General features: G+C 45.2%; 1 protein-coding gene and 1 long non-coding RNA gene across 5 annotated transcripts in view; both read right to left on the bottom strand.

Annotated features, from left to right (window-relative positions):
* The window catches only part of TRIO (trio Rho guanine nucleotide exchange factor), a 322,955-nt gene that overhangs the window by 54,709 nt on the left and 243,007 nt on the right, over nt 1-25,239 (bottom strand). For all 3 annotated transcript variants that reach the window (XM_074329065.2, XM_074329063.2, XM_074329064.2), the window contains exon 34: nt 24,042-24,285. In XM_074329065.2, the coding sequence (XP_074185166.2) occupies nt 24,042-24,285 (244 nt within the window). The remainder of the gene's footprint in view (nt 1-24,041; nt 24,286-25,239) is intronic.
* Nucleotides 1,270-6,260, bottom strand: LOC141570730 (uncharacterized). Of its 2 annotated transcripts, none has more exons than XR_012495177.2 (2): nt 4,521-6,260; nt 1,270-1,932 (listed from the first exon to the last, which is right to left on the bottom strand). It is a non-coding gene; the product is annotated as an uncharacterized LOC141570730 (long non-coding RNA). The 2 variants fall into 2 exon arrangements; XR_016020596.1 differs by lacking the exon at nt 4,521-6,260 and adding an exon at nt 2,058-4,512.

The following is a 25,239-nucleotide window of genomic DNA, read 5'->3' as shown; positions in this document are numbered from 1 at the left end:
TGTGTTGGCTTTCTTTCTAGCTGGAGAAAGACAAAGGAACAACATTCACTTTTTAGTTCTACATCACAATAAGCACATTTGCTTCTTGTTATTAAAGACTTCTTATTCAACTTCACGGGGCTCTGGGCCACTGGGCTACTTCTTCCAGTAATCCATCAGCTTTAAGAGATAAAAGGGGAGAGGAGTTGCCTCAGGGCTATAAACTTTGTTCCAGAAGTTCTTCAGAGGCTGTATCCTGAGGGGAACAACGCTAGTCTTTTCAAGCCGCTAAGGTATAGCTCCATGATCATAATATGAATTGCTATTAATTTTAACACAGTGTAACAATAGAAACTTTCTTCAACTGTGCATGTGAGAAAATGGACAACAGAAAGGACTGAGATGATTTCATACAGTCAAAACTTAAAAGTGTAAGTAAAAGACGCATCATTTTATATATAAAAAGACTAGAAGAAAACGTGTCCAAATACTTTCAGCAGTTGCCTATGACTGTTATTTCCTTCTCTGCTGCTCCACTTGTCTGTCAATTTTCCAGTATTATTTTTTACAATTAGCACACAGATTCAGAGAAACTACATATTTTGGGGTGATGCACTTTGTTCAGATTTATATGGTTTTTATGTGAGAACTGTAAAAAAAAACGGCTAGGAGCCTGTGGGCTGTGGTCCCCCCCCCACCCCCTTCCCTCCAGCCCTTGTAGACGGGAAGAGGAAATAGAGGGAGCCCCCACGGATGAATTCCACGGCTCATTACCCAAGGCTCCCAGGCAGACTGCACTGGGTTTATGGACTTGCTCACTCACCCCGGGGCCAACTTTGAGCACCTGGAGGAAATTCTTCCCAGTAAAAAGCCATAAATTTGTGTCCCCCCTGAAGCCTACCTAAAGGGATATACTTAGAGCACATCCCCTTGGGAAATCACAGCTGCTCCTAGTCTGGGGAGAAGAAAGAATTCCAGAACCAGGAAAGGCCACTGCTCTGCAGGCTCTAACCTGGGACCTTCATGTTTCCAGGGCACTTTGAGGGGACGTTTCAGTCTTTGTACTGTTAACTTCAAAAAGGTTTAATATTTCAAACTTTTATATTCAAATTAGGCCAAATAAATTGAAGTTTCTTCGCTTTTTGGCTGGAAATATATATATATACATTTCCAGTGTAACACTCCCCTCTGCTCCCCAAAAATTGTTATCATAAGCTCAGAGTGATAACTAAATACATCTTTGATCAGTGAAAAATGAGAAAACAAAATTATTTTAAAACTGCAGTTCACTTAAAAGGAAGAACATTTTAATGTAGTTTTTGGAGGACATAATAACCATAGTTATACTTTTTATTTTTGCAGATGAGGAAACCGAACGAGGTCACAAGGATTTAGCCAGGGCTACCCTGGCAGAAGTGAGCCGAGACGAGGAGACGTGGCCTGGCGTCTGTCACACACCATTCCCACTGTGTTATGCATATCGTGTCTTAAACAGACTCAGTAAAAAAGGCTGACAGAACAAAATCTATGTGAGACAGTGACTTGTGTGAACAACCGGTGTCCCAGTGGCAAGAGTGCGCTGAGTGCTTGTGTGGTTTTCGTTCCCTCTCAGAAAACCAACTGTCCTGGGCTCAGGCAACATCCACGCCAGGGGCCCTGCTGGTCACTTGCTTGCATCCCCTCAGAAGGGGCGCATACTGTGCGTTGCAGCAAAGAAACGTCTCTTTGCTATGTTTGGTCTTGGCAATGTTTCCCTTCAAGTTATAAAAACAAAAATTGCACTGGTGAGAATCCACATTTCTCATCACAAAAGGAAAAAAAACTTGAAAAGAGTTCAAGAATGATAAGGCACACAGCTCACTCTGTGTAAAGGTCTGTTTAACGTCTGTTCACTGCGTTATGTTTTCCTTACTCAGGGGGCCACAGCCAGCACTGGAACAGATTCCATATGTCCTATAAAAGGGTAGACTTATTTCAGAACGAGAACAAATTTTGCAGTTCCACTATCTTATCGGTATAACTGGGCTCTCTCATTGGAACCCTCTTAAAAGGTAATTTATAGTTCTTCTTGACCTTACCCTCTCTTGAGTTCTTTTCCTCACAATTACTTAGCAGTAAAACTCGCCAGGCTTATGGCTGTGTGTTACTGGGAATGGCAACGTCTGCGAATGAAAACAGGCTTCCATGTAGATGATTCCGAGCAAGACTAATTCACACGGGATGAGGAGAACACGCCTCTGAAAGTGTCAGAAAGCAGAAAAATTGCCTTTTCCCAAGGTGTTCCAATAGATGAACCCCCAGATTGCTGTGGGTATAAAGAAAGGCTGTACAATCACTCTCTATGATTTACTGGGTATTTTAAAGTTACTTTGGGATTTAGTTATGGGATATCAAAGTCATTTTTTTCCTTTTCAAATATGATACATATGTACATATATACACATGTATGCATGTCTATACCCCCATAATCAATTTAATAAGTGGAATCAGGTGGTACTAAAAGATCACTCATATAAAATGGTGTTTAGGAAATTATCTTGGAATTACTATGAAGGTTTGGAAAGAGAATGATAGTCATATTTCTCCAGTTAAAAAAAAAATTAAACTAGAGTTTTGGTTTCTCTCATCTACCATTTACTGTAAAGAGGTTAGTTTTTTTTGTTTTTTTGTTTTTTATTTTTCATGAAAATCCCAGTGGACACCAATTTCTTTCCAAATTCGTTAGCTTAAAAATTTTGTGGTGAAAGCTTGGATAACATCACCTAGAATTTCCCTTACAGTTTGAGAACTGCCAGAACAAAAATGTATCTGGGGGAAACCAAAAATATAATAGCATAACGATCCTCTAGTGTTTAAAAAGTTTAATAACGACCCTTCACAAGAATTCCTAAGGAGCTAAAATACTGCTAGGATTCAAAATTCCCTCTATAAGAAGAATGCTATGTCTTCTTAAAATCTATTACTTTTTAGGAAAATTGCTCATTAAAATATTTTGGGCTAAATTTTGGGGATGTTTATGATACAGTGAGAGGGGTGCTCTATTGTTATCCCATTTTGCAGACAAAGAAAATTCAGAGAGAGAAGGTGATTTGCTAGAGACCCAGAGCTATTGAGTAGCTGAGACTTTAAACTAGACTTTGGATGTTAATCGATTGTTCTTTTCACTGCACAGGCTTTCTTATTTTCAGTAGAGCTAAGGAACATCTACTTTCACCCACCCAGTGCAGAATTCCTAGTGAGGTGTCACGAACTGACCCGCCCAGCTTGGACACGTCCAGGGAGGAGGCTATTCTTGAACAATTAACATAAATATGAAAAGTGCTACGGTCAGTGACTTTTAAAAATGTTTTGATAGCCTTGTGAACAAAAAAATACGAGAAATGTTATGAAAAACAATGTTTATACCAGCAAATTTCGTATTCAGAAAGCCAACACCTACCTCCTTCGAGGCCCATTAATCAGAGATAATTTTGTTGTTTTCCTCTGGTATTTCATGACAGACATGTAAACAGTGCCACTTCCCCTTCACATGCCGAAAGCACATTTTCTGCGCCCCCATGCTCCTCTGACCGCCCTTCTTTAGTGGATCCCTCAACCTTAACACTTCTTTACTAAGCTCATAATAAACTGGAAGTGCCTAGGTTTCACCAGATCCCTTTGGCTCTTTCCTCCCGCTGCAGAAAGTGATGGCAAACATTAAAAGTGCAGCAGGTCAGGAATGAAATTGTGGTAGAAGCCATTCCTGCTGGCATGTAGGTGACAGCCGGTGAGAAAGTCATTTTAATGGCAGTACAGTCTGGACAGACGTCAGAGGTTACTGCTGGAAAGCCAGCCTCCTCTGGAACGTTGCAGGGGTTCTGTAGGACCCACACACCTCATTTCATCCCTCACTTCATTCTTCTGTATCATCCTATTATTGCCTTTTCCTCAAATGGAGGAAAGCATATCTACTTTGCAGGAATTATGGTTTCTTGTCTTGACTCCAGTTCTGTGTAGAAAGCCAGAGCCTGGCACACACACGCTCCCCTGAAATATACAGGTGGTTACTGGGAGACCCTTGCCCCCATGTAACTTCATATTGTTTTATTAGATGGCTGCAGTCTTTAAGAGAAGGAACCAGAGAATCTAAATGCAAATGCAGGACACTGCCATTTTTTTGAACAGTCTGAAAAACCCCCAACAAAATTAAACCTGAAACAGACACAAGACCAACTCAAATCCTAAGAAGGCATTTTGCAGCTTAGATTACTTTAGACTGTTTACATGCCATTCACAAGAAAAAAGGGATAACGGAAAGTGGTCCCCATATATTAGAAGTGCCGTACAACGGAGCAATCAACTTCTGACTGCACAGAACATAGTCCCCCGTTTCTCGACCCATTCCTAGAGCTCCTCACAAAACACCCCCACGCAGCCCCTCTCACTAGGCAGACAGCCCCGTCAGTGTAACACACAACAGTGCAGAGGAAAAGCACACGGCAGGCGCCCCAGTGGCCACCTGAACGACAGCAGAAGGCGGCGGGTGGGAGGGGCAGGGGTACCTAGGTCCAGGATCCAGTACTTGCAGGTGCCCGGCTGCCCGCTGCTGCGGTAGGCTGAGCTCACGGAGCTGACGGACGGCAGTGAGTCCAGCGGATCAACGGGCTTAATTCCGTTTGGCATGGTGCGTGCAGAGCGGGCTGGAGGCTGAGGCTCAGCTCCCTGCCCTGTCTGTGCCTGCGAGCAGCAGGGTGAGCCACTCTTCAGCAAAACCAGACAGCGCAGCACACCGTGCGCTCAGCTCAGCAGCAGGCCGGGGCCGACACAGGCAGGGACGCGGGCCCCGAGGCCCAGCCAGGGGCGCCTGCAGACGGGGGAGGTGGGTGGCTGCTCCCTCTGCCTGCTTCTCAGCTCTGCTTTACAGTTGGCGTTCACATGTGGGAATATCCAGGCGCCCTGGATCACATTCTACCACAGTGACTCTAATTGCAGCTCAAGCAAATTCTGAGGGCGCACTGGGAGCCAGCTGCTTCTCCTCCCTCCACTGGCCAACGCTGCGATTTCCGTACTCGGTGAAATGTCAGCTGACAGACCCACGCCAGGCTTTCTGACATGGGCTCTGAGTGTTTGGAAGGAGGTCTTCTCTGAGACATACAACAAACAGCCTCCTGATGTGACTTGATAGCAGAAAGAAACGTAACTCAGTCCACAGCCAACTGGTTACATCACTCTGCTGCAATGCCACTCCTCACTTATTAGAAACTATCTTCATTCTTCCTCACAAGCAGCAGCCACACAAGTGAAAATAAATATCCTTACTTGTGACTCGTGTGGGCGTTTTTAGTAAAGCATCTCAAAAGCTCACTTTTGTCCTTTACGGAAATTGGACATTTTCTTTAGCCGACATAAATTCCTGCTCTTCATTTCAAAGTTCCCATGTGTTCTTTCCCTGTCTCACACAGCACAACGGATTCGCAGGAGAATATCCACCACTATTTAACCATCATTAGCCTGACTTTTCAACTTCCCCGGGAAGCTCACACAATCTCGTTTTTCATTAATTCAAGAAGCACAGAGCGCTCTCCAAACGTGACTGTGATGGCCCGTCCCCTGCTTTGGGGCAATCACCTGGAATGCTCTTCACAGATCCCAAGCTGTACCTGGCCCGCAGGTACCTAGACATTTTCTGAGAGGGTGTTATTTGTGGAAGCCTGCATTTACCTTAGCTGAATCATGTACTGCCTTCTTAAGTTCTTTTTATTAATAACTTCTCATTTCTGCTTTATCATTTATACCTGATAGTATCAATGATTGTATTTGTGTTGCTTTCATTTGCTAAGAAAAATGTTGTCTTTTTGAGTTTCTTAGTTTAAAAAAAAGTTCAACTTGGCTCTCCCTCCACCGCCTCACATTTGTTGCAAAGTCAATTTTAAAAATTCTCCAACTAAAAACTGTGGAAGTAGCATAGACTTCTAGTTCCTTTCAAAGTGTAAGACAATGAACAACTATAAGAAAGAAGAGACTAAATCCAGGGCACCCAAAGAAGGCTGTGTCAGGCACTGACACCTCCCTCCGGCAAACAGACACAAAGCAGGAGGGGGCATTTATGGGCCCACATCAGGCCTCATATTCTTCTTAAAACACCAAAAGCAAAGCGTAAGGTTGTTTTTCCCTGTAGAAGGTCCCACACCAAATCCAGATGGCGTACTTATGCTGGGACAGAGCAAGAGGCAGAATTCTGCACAGAGCATTTTTTATGCCAGAAAGCTTTATTACTAAATAAATAATCTTCTCTCTTGTTGGCAAAAAAAGCAGTAAAAATTATGTCCTAAAGGAAATCAAGTTAATTGACATTCTAAGGTTTCGTTTACTACAACCTTTATTAAATATTTCACTTTGCCTCTTTCCAAAAATACAGACTGCCAAGCAAGGACCATTAATTAAAAATAATAATAAAAAAAAGGGCTGTCAGGGAAATTAATTATTTTATGTGCAATATATGTTCTCTACTAAAGAGGAAAAGAATGATGTTTAAGCTGAGTAAAATGTTTTGGCTAAGATATATGGGAAGTTTCCCCAGTGACTGCCCTCTTCCAATTTCAAGTTTACATCTGTCAGAAATGCAGCACAGCCGAAATAAGGCAATAAAGGAAGGAAGCTTTTCTCATCCCCTCCTTCCTTCTGTTCATGCAGTGAGATTACAGAATGTTTACTATCTAATATGGCACTTTACAAAGTAAGTAAAGATAAATTACACCAAGTAAAGATACCACATGACCCCAACCTGGAAGGAGTGATAATAATCTAACACATTGGACTAACATCCATGGAACCAGCTGAATGCTGATGTTAGAAGTGAAAGGGAGGGGAAAGGAGTTGAGGAGAATGGGAAAAGGGAGACGGTTTGAACAACTGGCAAAAGTTTCCCAGAAACACGTTTTGAGCCCTGCTGCTTATTTCTACCTTGGTAGTAGGACAGCTAATCTAAGAGTCTAAATCAATTTCAAGTGAGAAAGCCTAAGGGTGACCTCAGCAGGCTGCAGGAAGAAAAGTTTGGTGGGAACCGTGACCATTGAGGGTAGAAGGAAGGAGAAAGAAGTGACAACAGCGACTGGTGACTTCAGTTAATGTGCAGAAGTTTTAAGGAAGGTGATAATGTACCATAACCAGAAAGAAAATCACAAATAACTGAGGAGTTAGAGAATGGGTGGGACGAATCTATCTGCAGTGTGAGAATATTATCAAGTAGGAAAGGTGGTCAGGAAACAATGACAACAGTCTGCGATTTAAATGACCAGGACCTAGGAAAGGAATTGATCTCACTCAATCTAGAACAGATGGAACTGAGCTTTGCAAGGAAAGAAAGCATGACAACTGACTGAATGGGGCGGGTTAAAGACAAACATTTTAGGCATTTGGCAGAATAGGAGATACACAATGTAGAAATTAAAAAGTGGAGTCTGGGAAGGAAAATAAGAAATTTTGTATTTTTGATATGTTTTGGTATTTTTGATAGGTTTTTGCTCTTGTCATTTGATGGCTGGACATAGAATTAAAAATGTCACAAAGAAAAGAGAAGAACCACTGCCGAAGACATTTAAAGACATAATGTAATGTAATGTCCTACACTACATAATGTAATGTAATGCGCTTTTAAAGACATAACGTAATGTTTACCTGGGAGAACCAAAGGCAAAGGGTGCTGGGAAGAAAACAGGAGAGATGTGTACATGTAAGAAAACTGAGTGTTGACTCTCGGAACCATGGTTATGTGTCCCATGCCCCCCAAATAAATAATTACAATCAGCTAGGAGAGGGAGTGTGTGCACTCAGAATGGAAGGTACACACCACAGCAGACAAACACAGACGTATCACAAAGGAAGAACAGGACACGCTAGAGAGGGTGGGGGAGAAGAGAACTCACCGAAGTGGCGGTGAAAAGCAGTATTTTGAATGTATCCTGCAAAACCGGAGACAAAGAGAACTGTAAGCTTGTGTCTCATAGGGGTGTGGGTTAGCAATGAGATCAGATGGAGTGAGTCTTTTAAGGTCATTTTAGGTGAAGAAAATATTCAATTTCCAAAGAGAAAAAAACATGGGCTTTTATACTAGAACTGAACAAATAAGTATATTTTGGATAATGAGATACAGGTGTCTCACTGCCAGAGAAAAAGGTTACAAGAAGGAAGGCCACGGGCTAAGAATGAACCCGGTATTGTTTGATAGGAGTCAGAGGTTTTAGTATGAACTCATGTTATATATATATATTTTCGGGGAAACACGGTATATGTATATGTACACATATTCAGAGAGAGAGACAGAGGAGGAGATAGGCTATGCATGCAAATGTGTGTAGACATACACGTCTGCTGAGAAGATCTACAAGTCATGACACCATGTAGCAATGAGCCCACTTAGCACCGGTCTTCATTTTTAATACTACTCTCCAATAAAAGGAACCAGGGCTTCTTGGAGAAATGGCTGATCTAGGACTGCAGCAGAGAAAACACGAGATAGCCAGGAGCATCCTGTACTGCCAGAAAGCAAGGAAGCACTCCAAAAATGATGGGGGTGTGTTCAAAGTCCACAGAGGCCAACCTGAAAGAGTTCCCAACGGCCAAAGCTGGAACAATTTGAGCAACAAAATAAATAGTGACGGTATTGGATTCTGGCCCACAGAAGAAAATACCTGTGACTCCACACTGATCTAAATAACTGAATAAATACATGAGGCAGAGGGACCCCTCTTCCTTGCAGAATTCCAGTTAATAAGCTTAAAAGAAAAGAGGAAAACAGAAAATCACCGGCAGGCAAACAGCACAGTAGCAGCAGCTGCAGGTAAGAACCATGGCTGCAAGCTAAGACGAGTGGGGAAAGGCAGGATGAGAAACAGTATTTGCATTTCAAGGCATCTCTCTCTCACAAGGTATTTATTACTTATAAAGAGATAAACAGTAACTTTACAGTGAGAAAACACTGCAGACACCACTTGAACCAGGCGGTCGAGGTCACCACCACCAGCAATGACACCTCTCAGCACCCTCCGGTGTCCCGATATAAAGGACTGAGAAGGGCACAAGGTCACTTCTGTGGCATTCTTGCCAAAAATGCCTAAGTCATATTTAATCAGCAGAAAGCATTAGATAAATCCAAGTTAGGGGACATCTTTCACATAAAGGACCAGAGATACCTCAAAAGTGTCAGGCTCATGGAAAACAAGAAAAGGTATTGGAACTATGACAGACTGGAGAAAACTAAATACCATGGGTGCTGGACTGGATTCAGAACCAGAAAAACACATTGGAGCAAAGTCCAAAATAAGGGCTGGCTTGGGTAACAGTGCTGCATCCAGCTTGGTTTCTGGGTTTTGATCACTGGAACAAGGGTCATACGACATGTGACATAGGGGAAGCTAGGTAAAGGGAGTACAGAAGTTTTTGGTACTGTTTTTGCAACTTTTCTGTGAGTCTAAGATTATTTCAAAATAAGGAGTTTTTAAAACAAAAAAATTGAATGTTATGTTATATAAATGCAATTAGCTAAAGAAATTGAGAGTGTAAGAAAAGTGACCAGAGAAAAATAGGCAAAGTCAGAGAACTTTTGTGGGAAAAGAAACAGGGGCAAATTAATGACCTGTGAATAAAGCGATCTATGATATATGGAAAAAATGTCCTGAAGAAATATAAAATCACTATTTGCACATTTATGGGGCAAAACTATAATAGCCAATTTCACTCTCATGAAAATAGAGGCATTTTTATTTAGGTTGGTTGAAAAGAAATTCTTTTGGTCAAAATGAATGCCCTCCCACAACCACTTTTCATATAACCTTCTTTTGTGATAATTATGCCTCAAACATTTAAAATTAGAACTTCAGTATTCAAGTGCCTGTTACTTACCTGTCCAAAAAACTGAGACAAGGTCGTTTTTGCTACAGAGATCTCAATAAAAAAACCCGAATAAAAAGGTCTACATACAAATAACACTCCTAAAATCAGGACTTAAGGTATACTTAAAAGAAAGCCCTTTGTAAAACTAAAATTCAGATAAGCCAAAGGACCTAAAGTCTTTCTATTATGATTACAGCAGTTTTTGAAGAGGAAGGAAACACTAATAATCAAGCCATTAATGTAGGATGAAAAGGTCCCCAAAACCCTAAAAGGAAGATGTAGGGCACATGCATAAAACAGTATCAGCTACGTTTCAAGATTGAAACTCAAATGCTGTAACCACTGGGAATAGTATTTAAAACTTCCTCTAAAAATCAGCAGTGTTTGGTTAGACTTGAAACATTATCAGTAATTCTGATACGTTTTCAGGGGTCTCTCAGCAAGCAGGTCCTGAAACCACCCCCAGTTGTGCGGATGGGGGTGGGGACTCCAGGAGAGCGTGTGGCTTTCCCAGGACTGGATTCCAGGCTGTTTCCCGCCCCCCTCCCACAACACCCCCCCCCCCATGCTGGCCTCAGCACAGCTGCACCGGTTTCTAGGTTCCACGCACAAAGATACTCCTGTTCAGAGGACGTTTTGTGTGGTTTCTTACCCCACAGATAACACAGCTCCCTCTCTGGAGGGAGAGGACTGGATGACTAAATCCTGCTTCTCAGGGCTCCATTCAGCACATTATTTCCTGCTGCTTTCCAGCACAGTGGCCAATCCACAAAAGCACCTTTATTGGGCATTCAACCACTGCATCTGGGTGCCAAAAATCCCATAGGGTCCTTTTCATTGCTTTCCTTACTATCTTTTCACAAGCGATGTGAGTTTTTCTCTTTCTTTAACAAAACAAACATTCAAATGCGCCTTTTTTACATCGCACTTTAACTCGCTATGTGACATTCTCTGTTTGCATCAGCACTGTGGACTATTTGCAGAATGGCAACATGAGACGGTGGCCTCACAAATGTGTTCCCTAAAAAAAATAACAAAAACAATAGTGTTCAAAAAATTAGAGCGATGTCGCCAACCCCTGACAGCGAATCCGTACTTGTGATGTGCCAATTGTTAAACTTCGGAGAGTGAGTGATGGAGGTGACGGAAGGACGGCATCACTCAGGGGAAGGGTCAGGAGAACAGGAGGCTGGACAGAAGGCTTCGTTCAGCTCTTTCAAGGAAGAGCTGGGATACTATGCTGCTGATTTCGATTTTTTTTTTTTTTTTGTAGGGGGAGAGGATATGGAGTTGAGCAGAAAACGTCTACTCCTGGATGCAAATTGATTTTAAAAAATTGTTTTTACTTTTGTGATTGGTTCTTCCATTCATTGACTCAGAACAAGCCCACTGTGACTCAAGTTCTGTGCTGAACTAGGGGAAAGAGCACGAAGAGAAGAGGCCCACAGAGGGGAAAAGACCAGATTTCCATTAAGACGACTTCTTTGGGTGGTGGAAGGCAACTGCAATTGTATCATAATTCAAATCAGAAGCTGAACATGGATCCTTCTCAGAGGAAGGGATTGTCGGAGGGGTCGTCGTCTCTCAGGAACGTACGCAGCTCCAGGAAAACAATCAGGCTCGTGTGTAGTGGGCTTCAGAGCCCGGCTTCTAGAATCAGCTCTTCCACAAGTGATGGGGCTTGGGCAACAGAGCTTCCTTCTAGAGGCGACAGCGTCCTCCCTGGACCACCAGCTTGCATGGAGAGCAGGATGCACAGTGGTTACGAATTTTAGCCCTGAAGTCTGACTGCTGTTTTGAAAACCCCATTCTCCATCACCGACTAGGCCTGGTTAATTTCTCCGTGCCTCCATGTCTTATCATGAAACGGGTGGTAAAAGTATACACTGCCATAGAGGCATCCTGAGGACTCAAATGTAGAGACAAGAAAAGCAGCACAGGGCCCGGCACACTGCAACCCCTCAACATATCCTGTTAGTCCTATTGATTTTCTAAGGCTCCAACAGTGCCCTTGTTATGGGCTGCGTCCCCCTAAAATCTGCATGTTAAATGTATTGAAGTCCTAAAGCCCAGTATCTCAGATTGTAACCGTACTTGGAGATAGCATCTTTAAAGATGCGATTAAGTTAAAATGAAGCTGTTAGGGTGGATTTTAATCTAATATGACCAGGGTCCTCACAGGAACAGGAAATTTGGACAGAGACACCGGGGGTGCACACAGGAAGAGGCTGCGTGAGGACACAGCGAGAAGGTGGCTGTCTGCAAGCCGAGGAGAGAGGCCTCCAAGGAAACCAACACTGCCAACACCTTGATCTTGGACTTCTAGCTTCTAGAGCTATGAGAAAATAAATTTCTGCTGCTGAAGCCATGCAGTCTGTGGCATTTTGTTATGGCAGCCAGAGCTGACTAATACACTGCTTTTCCCTCCTCGGATAAGTCTGTTCCGTAATCCAGAACTGAAATGGTCTAATTTTGAGACAGTGGGAAACTTACCTCTAGGAACAGAACTTTAATGTTCTCTCTTTCTAGTAAATGCAAAGTTCTACAGACTCTGGAAAACGGGCTGGGGAGGGAAAGGAGGCCACTGAGCACAAAGGGCTACATTACAATGAAAAATAATATGGAATTCCAGAGCTGCCTTGCAGTGCGGCCAAGGTGAGTGAACCTGTTTACTGTCCTCTTGAATGTTGGAAAGGGCCCTTCAAATAATAAACACCCGGGTGCCCTGTCCTATGCCTGGCTAGAAAAGTTCTGAGAAAATGATGAGCCTCTTAAACAGTCAGCTTTGTGGAATGGCGAGCTGTCCAGACTGCTGTCGGTCAGACTCCACGAGAATGTGTCTCGACAGCTCAGGCACTGAAGCGTCTCAGAAGGTTCCAGGGGGCCGCTCTGATCCACATGGGACACCAGAAAGGGAAGCCAGCGCCCTTGTCCTACACAACTCTGGCTGTGGGAGTGCAAGTTCAAAGGTCAGCCTCCTCAACCCTCTGCCTGACCTCCAACCTCCACGCCTTCTCTCTGCTTTCCAAAGTCCTTCTATCGTGTCAATAAAGATGGAGGTTAGAATGGGAAGGTTTCAGAAACAGTATTTTCCAAAATTCACTGTGAAATGTTAGTGATAAGATAGTGAGTCCTTCAGAAAGTACCAGGACTAGATGGAGACTTGAAAGCCCATTCTAGAAACCTCAGACAGCACTGTCTCATGAGTGTGTTTGTCACAGTGATGCTGTGGTTTGCCTCATAAGCAGCTCTCCATGGATGGAAGGCAAAACAGTGGCACCACAAAAAGCTACTTTTATACACACACTGAGGGAAGCTACTGGTTCTTGGGAGATCATTACATTTAGTGGCAAACTTCTAATTTGCACCCTTTTGACTATATCTATAAGAATGCAGACACTGGTGAAATATTATCTACATTAATATTTTATTGCATGCTCCTGTACAGAAGTCACTTGGAGACTTGTGATTTAATTAATAAAAATAATTTTAAAGAGTGACCTCATTCAAAGAGGAAGGACAGTTGTTGTTTTTTTCCCCCTAAGTGGATAAAATGAAATTAGAGAGAATTCAAGGGTTTTGGTACAGTTCAAACATCAGTAAAAATATATGTTAAAATTAAAAATATAAAAGCAAATGCCAGTATAGCATGTTTACTATGATATTCTGAGGCAGTTAATTTATGATTCAGGGATTCCCCTTCAAAAGTTTGTTTTCCATAAATGCAGTTAACCTCCATCCCATCAGTCCCACTTCTAAATTCCAAGACACTGATACACCTGCATTGAGTGCAATAGCCATTGCTAACAGTTAGTAACTCACGCTGTGTGCGTAAGTACTGCCCACGTGCAGAAAAGGACCAGGCAGTTCTCTGTGCACTAGTCCTTTCTAAAAGGTACACAGAGCAGAGTGAAAAAAGCCAGGGGCAAAGCACACTACTTTCTATGTATGAAAATGGAGGGACATAGGGAATAGAGTCAATGGAATTATAACAGCTACATACGACGTCAGAGGGGTAGCAGATTGGGGAAGGGGGGTTATCACTTTGTGAGGGGGGTAAATGTCTAACTAGTAACATTGTTTTGTACACCTGAAACTAATAAAAAGAAAAGAGAAGAAAAAAGAAAAAAGGAAAGGAAAGGAAAGGAAAGGAAAGGAAAGGAAAGGACAGAACAGAACAGAAAAGAAAAGAAAAGAAGAGGAAAGAAGAGAAGATGGAGGGAGGAATGACTACATGTTTGCATTTGCCTAACAAAGTACCGGAAGCGGAAGTTGGAAACAAATAAAAATGGTTTTCTACACACGGCAAGTGGGACTGTAGGAAAAGACTTCTCAGTTCATACACCTCTTCATGGTGTTATTTTGAACCACGTGAAATGTCTAAAAGAAAGTGTTTACATTTGGGTTTTCTTCTCTTCTTTAGAAGTTCTGAATGGGGGTCATTGAAATTGTGTGAAATTTTGTACCTACATATGTTTTCTGGGGAGTAGGACCATGGCTTTCATCAGATTTGATCGGGGATATGTGATTCAAAAATTTTCAGGGCCCCCTTCTTCAGAATTAGCCAGAATCTGTGTCAGTATTTTCCCTTTTCATTGCATTTTCAGCTTAGCTATCAGGACCTACAGTCAAATCTTTCAAAATTCTACCTCTTTACGGGAAAGCTAGCTCTAGGAACACAAAACAGTTACAAAATCATCTCGGGCTTCTCTGAAAGGAGAAAGGAACAGAAGGCCGCAGCACACCTGGGCTGTCTGGCACACACTTCTCAGGTGCTATTTCACCAGGTGTTGTCAGAGCCACAATCCACAAACTCATGAGACAAGCGTGAACTTACTCTGAGCCAACATACAATTGTTTCCTTCCATGTAGAGCATTTATCCATTTTCAAAATACCTAACGAAAAGCAGCACACTGTGCCTTAGACAATCTCTTACCAAACACACTCTGTCCTTTTTCAGTTTCTTTAGACACTAGAGTGAATAAATTTAAAAGAGAAACCCCAACTCGTCTAGTAAATTGCAGAGTCTGTTCTCTCCGACTGTCACAAAGGAGGCAGTTAAAGAAGTAGAGTCTCCAGAGAAGCAGGAAGCGGACCCCCAGCCCTGGACCTGCAGCCGCCCTACCTAGCCCGTGAGGCACCGTGGGCAGGGGCACCTCTGTTTTCCCTGGTGAGCTCTTCTCCCTTCATTACACATCTTTCTAAACTCAGTGCTGTGGCCACTTCAAGCCAAGTGTGGGAAGGTCGTTCTCTCGTTCTCTCTTTATGACTCTGCTTCACACACACACACACACACACACACACAATTTTGTGATCTTCTATGGGGGGGTGTCAATACTTGGCTCACGTTTTTCCTGTTTTAATAAACACTGTAATGTAAAGTCGGAACCTGAAGATACCTCCGACATGAAGCCTTCCGCAGCACAATGGCCCACTGTGTGGCTCCCTAATTACACGCTGCACAGAAAACGCTCCTTAATCACAGGTCTCTGGGGGATCATCCAGCCTTGGAGACGGTGCTCGGGAGAAAGACAACGTCTCGTTCCCGGGGCAGCTCTCGGCTTCTCGGTGTGGCTTCCCACAGGGATTTACATCAGCAGCTGTTCAAATAGACAAAAACTGCCCTTTTCTAAGCCAATTTTTTTAAAAAAAGTATATAGATCTTCCACTGTATGTGTTTTTGAAGAATATGCGGGTAGACACAGGTTTGAAATGTCTGTGCACAGGTGTGCCTGGTGTGTTTCTGATTAAGATGGGGCGATCTGGCGTCAAGCAAATGTCTAAACACACCAGAATCACCATATATTCAACTAAATTTTTTTTTTTTTTTAAAGATTTTATTGGGGAAGGAAAACAGGACTTTATTGGGGAACAGTGTGTACTTCCAGGACGTGTTTCCAAGTCAAGTTGTTGTCCTTTCAATCTTAGTTGTGGAGGGTGCCATTCAGCTTCAAGTTGTTGTTCTTTCAGTCTTAGTTGTGGAGGGCGCAGCTCAGCTCCAGGTCCAGTTGCCATTCCTAGTTGCAGGGGGCACAGCCCACCATCCCTTGCGGGGGTCGAACCGGCAACCTTGTGGTTCAGAGGACGTGCTCCAACCAACTAAGCCATTTGGGAGCTCAGCAGCAGCTCAGCTCAAGGTGCCGTGTTCAATCTTAGTTGCAGGGGGCGTTGCCCACCATCCCTTGCGGGAGTTGAGGAATTGAACTGACAACCTTATGGTTGAGAGCCCACTGGCCCATGTGGGAATCGAACCGGCAGCCTTTGGAGTTAGGAGCATGGAGCTCTAACCGCCTGAGCCACCGGGCCGGCCCATCAACTAAATTTTTTAATGTCACTAAAGCCTTTTTAATGCCCTAAATTTTTCGAGAACTTATTAGCTCACTTAAAAGTCACACACAGTTAAAAGAGGTAGGAACCTGGACTCACTTGGGCAGCGTTTCATGATTTGGGAAAGATGATGTTTGTGTGGAACAAATTTAAACCAAGACACCCAAGGTACAAGGTACATAGCAGAGGCTTGGACCAGGCAGCTCCGTTTTCTGTCACACAGATCTCTGGAGAAGGAGCAGAAGCACCTCAGCCTCTGCAGAGATGCTGCTGACCTGGTGCTAGGGCTGCCAGGAGGCCGGGGTGGGATGCACAGGCCGATGCCACAGCCCTGAGTGCAAGCCAGGCCTGCTCTCCCCTGGCAGCTGGACTGCCCCGGGCTGGGAAGGTGGGTTGTAGGCGAGGGGGAGGAATCTTGGGGACTGCCTGTACTCTGCAGAGGCAAACGGCTTTGAAGAACCCTCTGAGCTGGGGGCCCGCTGACGATGGGCATAGGCAGGGAACACAGGTGACGAGGCCCAGGCCTGGGGTTCCTGGGAGAGGACACACCTGGTGGCCTTCTAAGTCCTGTCCTTCCACCACCTGCAAACCTCTGGTAAAACTGTCACCTGGTCTTGTCTGTATGACGTGGTGAGCAAGGGACAGAGAGCTGAGGGGAGAGAACTGGCCAACTCCAAAGCCAGGGAGTGGGTACGTAGTGAGGGGCAGCCACCTGCAGACAGACAGAGCCCATCAGACAGGGAGGGTGAGGAAAGCGGCCCTGGATGGTGGGCGACAGGGGCTCAGACGAACTGCACTGTAAGGGAAAGCGTCCTAGTTTTATACTTTCCTAGTGGTGGTGCCAATGGTTACCCCGAAAATCAAATGGGGAGTTTATAACCTCCAGGCACAGGGTCATTTATTCATTCTAAGAAATGACAAGTGATTCTGAGTAGTAGCCCTTGGCGTAAATAGTATGTCCCTTTGTCTGACTTTGGAGTGACAGCCCCAGTGCACCTATCTAGGAAGTGTGTATCTTTAAAGTGAAACGGAACAGAACCTGGCATACGAGATTACAACAGACTCCCCTCTGCCTGTCAGCACCCCGCTGAGGCAGCATTCCCACCGAGGGCCCTCCCACGGTTACCCCCACTTAAAGCTCCCTCCGTGCCCTGCTATCCATTCTGTTGACTGCCCGCCGTGGGGGCTGCTTGAGGTTCTCGCCCCCACCACTCCTGTTGTTTAAAGCTGTGTTACCTGTACTTCTCCACCACATTTGTAAGTTTGTACTGTACCTACACCCCTGCTCCTGTGAAAACCTGGTGGAAAGCCCTCCAGTGAGTCCCGTGTGGCCTCCGTGGCCCCTGGAGTGCATCTCACTGGGACCGTCCTTTCAGGTTACCCTCTGTGGTTAAATACTTCTTAACTGCACCGAGGTTTAGTCCGTCCCCCCCACACTGCCACCGACTCACTGGATACGTTCCCTTTTTTACCTCTAGGATTTTTCATTTCTTATTTATTTGGTGAGGAGAGACAGGGAATGTCAGGTAGGGCCGAGGGAGTACGGAAGAAACCCTCCTGCTAACTGCTGCACCACAGTGGGGAGAGAGGCTGTGTGTGCACACATGTGTGTGCCTGTGCACGTTAGGTAAACGGAATCTTATTCTCTGGCCAACAGCAATTCACGGTAGCAATTTAAGCAGGAGCTTGTATCATTGGATTTGTGTTTTAGCTGCAGTAAGAGAGGGTGAGAAGTGTGGCTGGAGATCTGGTGGGCAAGAGGCAGTGGTGACGAGGGGACAAGAGAGTATCTAGTTAATGGTAACAAAATGTGGGTATGCTCAAAAAATTAAAAATAGAATCGCCACGTGACCCAACAATCGCACTGCTTGGTATACTCCCCAACGCACTGCAGGGACCTACAGGGAGATTTATATCCCAGGTTCACAGCAGCATTATTCCCAATGGCTCAAAGGTGGCTGCAACCCCAGTGTCCATCCACAGGTGAATAAATGAGCAAAATACAGTCTATACACACAACAGAATATTATCCGGCCTTAAAAAGGAAGGACATTCTGACCCATGCCACAACGTGGGGGAACCCTGAAGACACTACGTTAAGTGAAATAAGCCAGTTACAAAAGGAGAAATACTGTATGGTTCTACTGCTGGGGTCCCCGGAGTAGTCAAACTCACAGACGCCAAAAGCAGAAGGGTGGTTGCCAGTGGCTGGGGGAGGGGAAGTTAGGGTTCCACGGGCAGAGGCTCAGTTCGGGAAGATGACAAGTGCTGTGGATGGATGGATGGTGGGTGGTGGTGACAGGAGCACAACAGCGTGAGGGTACATAACGCCACTGAATGTATGCTAACAAATGGTCAGGATGGCAAATTTTATGTTTTGTGCATTTTACCACAATTAGAAAAAAATGTGTGGGCAGTGAAGAGACCCTCAAGTGTGTTGTCCATTTCCTGGATGAATAAGTTGGGGCCATTTCCACCTTTGGAGAGGTGGCAGGAGAGGGGATCTGAACATTCTAGGCTTGAAGAAGGTAAGGCAGTGAAGTATTCAGGTGGCCAGAGGAGGATGGGTAGGAAAAGCGTGGCAGCGAGCTTACAGACAGGCCAGATGGGGGAGCCCCAAGGAAACCTTACATTTCAGGTAGTTTCTCATGAAAGGGTCCCAATTTTACCTTGGATTAAAGAAGATGCCTCATTTTTCTGATAATGACCATAGACCACTGGATTTATGAAAGGTCATTCCTGGGTCTTCTCTTTTCTGGCTGCAGTCAGTCTGGTAAAGACTGAGGCCTGATCTGCGGGCGCCCACCTCCTGCAGGTGCTGTGCTAACGCGGAAAACACAGGGCTATTTCTGGGACGCTGTTTTCGGGAAATGAATGGGCTGAGTTAGAGCCTCTGGCTGTAGAGGCCCAAGTGGCCAGCAAGCAAGAGGTTTTATTTCTCATGTTTTTGTTCTCTTCCTTTCCTCATGAAGAATTCAGGGTGAAAAAAAAATCATGCTTTTTAACTTCCTTGAAATAAAATGCAAGTACTGAGCTATTCACTATCCAAAGGAGAAAAAACTGTAATTATAAACAACTTTCGGAAGCATTAAGGCGAAGGTTTGTAAGTGGGTATTTTCTTCTCGATATATCAAAGAACTAGCAAAAAGACCACTTGCAGACGGAACAGGGGGAGGTTTGTAACTGTGTGAATTCCACAGCATTTATTCAGGAAGGCCTCATAAGAAATATAAACTCAGAATATCAGAGCTAGGAAGGATCTCAGAGGTCGCCCACCGTCACCCTACCTCAGGCCCACAGTCGCAACGTTCCCAATCAGAGCTCAGGTCCTCCTGACACAAAGCACAGACCTGGCAAGTCACACACGGCCTCTTCTGACCGCTCCAACCATAAATGTCACTCTTACTACTGAAAGGTCTTTTAAAGCTGCATTTTAGTAAAAAAACAGTTCAGTGGGGGCTGAAAGTGACTGTCCAAGTTCGACTCAAACTGCGCCAGTCTGGGTAGAAATCTAGGTGACAGGTAGTGTCATGACATAGTCCCCAGGTGGCCTTTTCACCTGCCACGAGTGGAGTATGAGCACACGGAGGTACCTCCTGAAGACAAATGATGGATTCCTGCCTTATTCTTAAAAAAAGCGGACCCAGTCGAAAGACTGCCTCTGTGCACTTCAGAGCTGTGCCTCGGTTACTGACACAGACCAATCCTCTTTTTACGGAGTATCTTCCATTCCTGTCACCACCAACTCTGGGTCCTGCCGCCATCAAGTGTGCCCTGCCCTGCTCTAGGTAAGCTTGCAGGGCTGTCACCTGGAGCTCAGCTCTCGAACACTGTCACACATGGCAGTTTGGTCGTGAAGAAAGAGAAAAGCCGAACTACTCAGTCCAGGGGAGCATAAAAAAGGGGATGTTTTAAACTGGCCTCATCGAAAACACAAACACTGCTGATAGTCCTGTTTACTTTCTGTGAACAAAAGTGAGTAAACAGAGAAAGCGACAAGCTTTACAAGTTGAGACAGTAGGAAAGAAAAACCCCTCGGATTTACTCAGAGATTAAAGATAATTACGGGTGCCCATGTCAGGAGCACATCAATGCACTCAGAGCTCCTGGATCCCAGACGCGGGACGGACTCGCTGGGGCAGATACAGACTCTCCACGTCCAGGCCCCGACCCCCGAGATTCTGAGTAATGGCGGATGTATAAACCACAACCACAAATAAGCTGCTGGGCACAAGGATTTGCTGCGTCCTTATCCTATTTTAACATGTTTGGTATCTGTTTAGTCTGTGACTAAGACGCTGTGAAAAAGGAAGCACGGCAGCCAGAGCAAGACAAGAGGGAAAGCCCAAGCTCGCCCGCCTGCCAAGTCTGACCAGCGCAATCTTCCCACACTGGCCGTTCCCACAACGTGGAAAGCGGTTTTGTTTGTTTGTTTGTTTGTTTGTTTTTCAATTAGTTTCAGGTAGTTAATACAGTATGGGGAATGTAACCAACGATGTTGGAAAGCGTTGTTAAATGGAGTAATCGTCACATGGGAGTCTAGTTTCAGACACACAAAAAATCTCCTTAAAAAACAAATTGTCCAGTTACATTTCTTGTTCATTTTAAATAAGTTATATTTTTATCCTCTCCCCACATTACCCAGGAATATATAGCAAGATAAAAGAAAGCTAGTGCTCAAATATTCCACGTATGCTCACTGTCCAACAGATTTCCAGCTGTAGCCTCGCCTCCCCCCAGCAGGGAACCTGGGCAGCCCGGGCTCAGCCGAGTATTCACGCGCATAGTCACACGGCGGTGCTTACAACAGCTTATCACTCACAAACAGACATCTGGGCTTCACAGGCATGTTGTACATTTGAAATGTACAGAAAGTTAAGTTGCTTGGATTGGGGAGTTATGAAAAAATTACTGAGGCAGTAAGGCTAAGAAAACTCTGGAACTAGAGATTAGTAAATGTGCTCCTTCCTCCTGCCTGGAGGGTCGGAGGTGTAAGAATCAAAGAAATTTATAAAACTGTCTTTAGAGATTAATAGCAAGTGACTGGAGACAGAAACGTAATGACAATTCCCTACGGTTCATAAGTTTTGAAGTGTGTGAAAGGCAGGCCACCTGCTTGTTTGCTATTGCCCGGAGGAGACCCAGGAGGCACGTTTTGTGCGAGACGGGGCCACACTTCTCACTGCAGTATCCTGCAAGCCAGTCTGGCTACAGACTGCAAAGGGGCTCAGAACGAGATGCTGGGGAAGCAGGCGCACGAGAGTAATGGCTCCCACAGTCCGGCACTCACCAGGGTGGGCTCATGCCCTCCTTTTACACGAAAGCAGGAAGAAGGGTGGTGGGGCTGAGCAGACACAAATCAAGATCTATTTCTCCAGGTGGCGGTGGCCTCTTGCTCCCAGAGTCTCTGCATCTTTTTTTGGACTTCATGCTTTGATCCTTGGCCCTAGCTGTCTGGACTATTCGATGAAGGCCTCTTCTCCTAACAGACCACGGTCACTGCTGCCTGCTTTCCTGCACTTGACCATGGACAGGAGGCTCTGGCAGGGGCTTGTCAAAGCTCTAAGGAGGCTTTCCCTCCCCAAGCTATTGCCCAAGTCCTAACACTGCAGGGAACAAACACATGATCTCCAGTTTCCTTGCATTACAGGAAAACTGAAAATGTGGGAAAGAAGGAAAGAATGGGTAAGATTTGAGTCCCTATCTACTGACTGGCTGTTAGTTCACAACAGGTTGTACTCAATGAAGAAACACCTTTTTGGTCAAGATAATGTTAGAAGGTTTGTGAGGGGCAGGGAGTAACTCTTCTAGAATGTCACAGATTATCAGAGAAAAAGGGCTCAGGAATCAAAGTGGTATCTAAACTTAAAAATAAGCAAAAACCCAACCTCCCTAAGTAGTTTTCAGGACAAAGTCAAGGGTGATAAATACATAGTTCTTTCCTCTCGGCTAGCCTGCAATTGTGAGTACCAGGAAGCAAAGAACACACCACAGGAAAAGCACACATGAAAAGAAACCTTCCAGAACAAGTGTTATTTGTAGGATGCTAAATTCACTAGGGCCCCTGCGTATAACAGATTAGCTTGAGAAAAGGAGCTGTACGTACTTTATTTTCAACTCAAACTCAAGGACTTAAATACATTATGCGACTGTGGAAATACTCTGGCAGTGGGCTCGTGGGCAGCCCAGCACATGCGTCTACCGGACCTCAGTGTCCCATTAGGGGAAGCCCAAGGCCACGCTAACTCATGGGTAGCTTCGCCAGATATGAAAGTGGATGCCTCAGCTTGTGGCCAAAATCTGAAAATTCGTCTTTTCTTTGGATCCCTGGAGGAATAATAGCTGAGTTCTTCTAGTTTCTTACTGGGGTGACAACAAGGTCCTATTTAGGCCCCAGGTCTGAGCATGGGCGGGCCTATAACTGAGGGAGCTCATCAGTAGCTGTACCCTGCAAGCTTCGTTTAGCTCAACGTGACGACAGGCCTTCCCTCCCCTCCGCCCCCAGTCAGAGGGTGGACTCCAGGATGTGTCATGATGAATGTAAAGAGGGCACACGTGACAAATGGAGGGAGTGACTGGAACGTTCCAAAATTAACAGAAAAGAACTTGACACAGCAGACTAGTGATCTTCTCTCAGGAAGGGAGAACAGATTGCATTACCCCCCCAATCTGGAAAAATAGGCCATTTGCCAGTATTGCAAGAAAACGAAGCTGTGACATAATATAGTTCAAAGCACACAAACGCTATCCATCCTGCATTATTTTAGAAATTACAGGCCAATGTTTCTTAAAAGGGCTTAAAGTGTCAAATTAGCTTTTCACTTAAGATGAAAGATTAAGCCAGCACTGTCCAATACAAATACAATACAAGTCGCACATATAATTTACAATTTGCTAGCAGCTACAATTTAAAAGTAAAAAGCAGGTGAAATTAATTTTAATATCACATTCTATTTAACCCACTCTGTGACATGTAGCATCACTTCAACCTGGAATGACTATAAAATAACTATATACTCTTTTTTCACCCTGGGTCTTGAAATCCAGCATGTATTTTACACCTGCAGATCAGCTCGATATCTCAACAGCCACACTGCGGACATTCAGGAGAAACAGACACTCACTCTCGCTAGACGCCCACTTTTGATCCATCTAGACACACATGGAAAAGTTGTCTTGCTAGTTACCGTTGTCTAAAAGAGTCACCGAAGGATGCCAAACGCTGTTTTGTTCAAATGCCCTGTGATTTCAGTTTAAAAGCGCTTCTTTCGAAAGCCCTCCTCTCGTCAGTCACAGCTGCAGGGGGCCCTGCCTGACTTGGTCAGCCCTCTCCGCCCAGCTGCCCTCCCTCCGGTGCAGGGAGCCTGGGCAGTGTGAGATGTCCTGAGACACTCTGCAAAGCTAGAAAGACGGCGTGGTTAAACTCTCAGGGCCCGGCTTTCTGGGATTTCACCCTGACAAAATAAAGGACCCACTGCATGAAAACCTGATTAAGGCAAATCTGAACATGGTCTCACCTGCCCTTCCTGTTTTCAGCATCACCGGGAGGAGAACAGTACCTTTGCTGTCTTCTCCATTTATGAATGACACTGGCCCCAAAACAACAGCCCCCTTCTCTAAACTGACACCACACTACACTGTCCTGGTAAATGAGGCAATCGCTCATCATTACTGAATAACAGGTGAAGTCCTCGTTTCCACTGCAGCTCCTGATGGACTGAAACAGCCCCGAGATACAGTGACGATGGGCTGAAGCGGGAGTGACAGGCGCTATGCCCATTACAAGGCTGCAAAGCAGCGGGGACAGAAGCACCTGTGTCATCCCGGCAGGCACTGCCCCTGCCACCACGCCCTGGAGGCCTACCTTTGTGGTTGAAGATGCCCTCCATTTCCATGCTGCTTCTCGAGTGGGCGATGCACAGGGAGCCGCAGGGAACCAGGCCTTCTGCTGCGGGGGACCGGTCGGTGGTCCGCACCAGACACCAGTCGGGCTTGTCGTGGGGCCGTTCCAGCACCTCCACCGTCTGGCCTCGGCGGATGGTCAGCTCGGTACTGTTGCAGGCGGTGAAGTCGTGGATCACCACTGTCAGCTCGCAGCCGCCGGAGAGCTGGGGAAGCAGAGGGGACAGACACGTCAGCGAGCCCGGGCCACTGGGCTTCCGTGGCGAGGCTGTGCACTTTGCACTCTGCGGGGGGCGCGGTACCAGTGCGGACTGCCTGAGCAAGAGCTCCCCCCACTCACTGTCCCTTAACGCCCCCTTGGAATCATGTGACAAATTACTTTGTCACGTTTTAACATTTGATTATGATTTTCTGAGTGTTTCACTGTCAGAATCTCATACGACTTTTCATATGAGCACTCAAATCCTTTTTGTGCCTGAGACATTATTATTCTCAAAAAGTGCTATATGCTCATTTTTTAACTTAGGGCAAACTAACAAAAACTCTGTTTGAAGGCCATCTGGGGGATTAATTGTGAAATATGGGGATAAAATGAAAGAGTTTTGTTGGCAATCTTACAGTGGAGCGTTCCGAGCTGTTTGCGTGCAGGCTCTTCCACCCCACTTGGGTCAGAGAGGGGGCAGCACAGCAGGGAGACGGAAAAGGCCACGGGGCTTGCCATCCCAAAAAACGGGTACAGCAGACCTCTGGCCCCTCCTGGCCCCTCCAGGATACTCCTTAGTGGCCAATCCTGACCCCAAACCCTTTCCAGGCTCTCTCTTCCCCTCTGTGCTTCCACATGCCCTTCCTTCCATTCGCTCCACGGACACTGGCTTATTTCCCACATGCCACGTACATTCCGGTCTGAAAGCCCCTCTCCTTCTTCTGTCCTCTAAGCTCACTCCCATTTGTTGTCTATCAAAACTCCACCTCGCAGGCCATGTGAAGCACATGCACGAACGCTGTGAAGATACCTCCCCGTGGCCTCAGGAGCAAAGCAGGTGCATGTACCTCCCGTGACCATCTGTGTTCTACGGCCCGTGTCCCACGTCTTCTTCTCAGACAGTGTATTCCTCAGGGGTAGCGCGTGAATATGCTCATTAACGACCCTCCTCCTGGTG

The sequence above is a fragment of the Rhinolophus sinicus genome, chromosome 3 (genome assembly GCF_057876585.1).
Source record: "Rhinolophus sinicus isolate RSI-liver-muscle chromosome 3, RSI-T2T, whole genome shotgun sequence".
NCBI lineage: Eukaryota > Metazoa > Chordata > Mammalia > Chiroptera > Rhinolophidae > Rhinolophus > Rhinolophus sinicus.
This window is presented reverse-complemented; position numbering and strand designations above follow the sequence as displayed.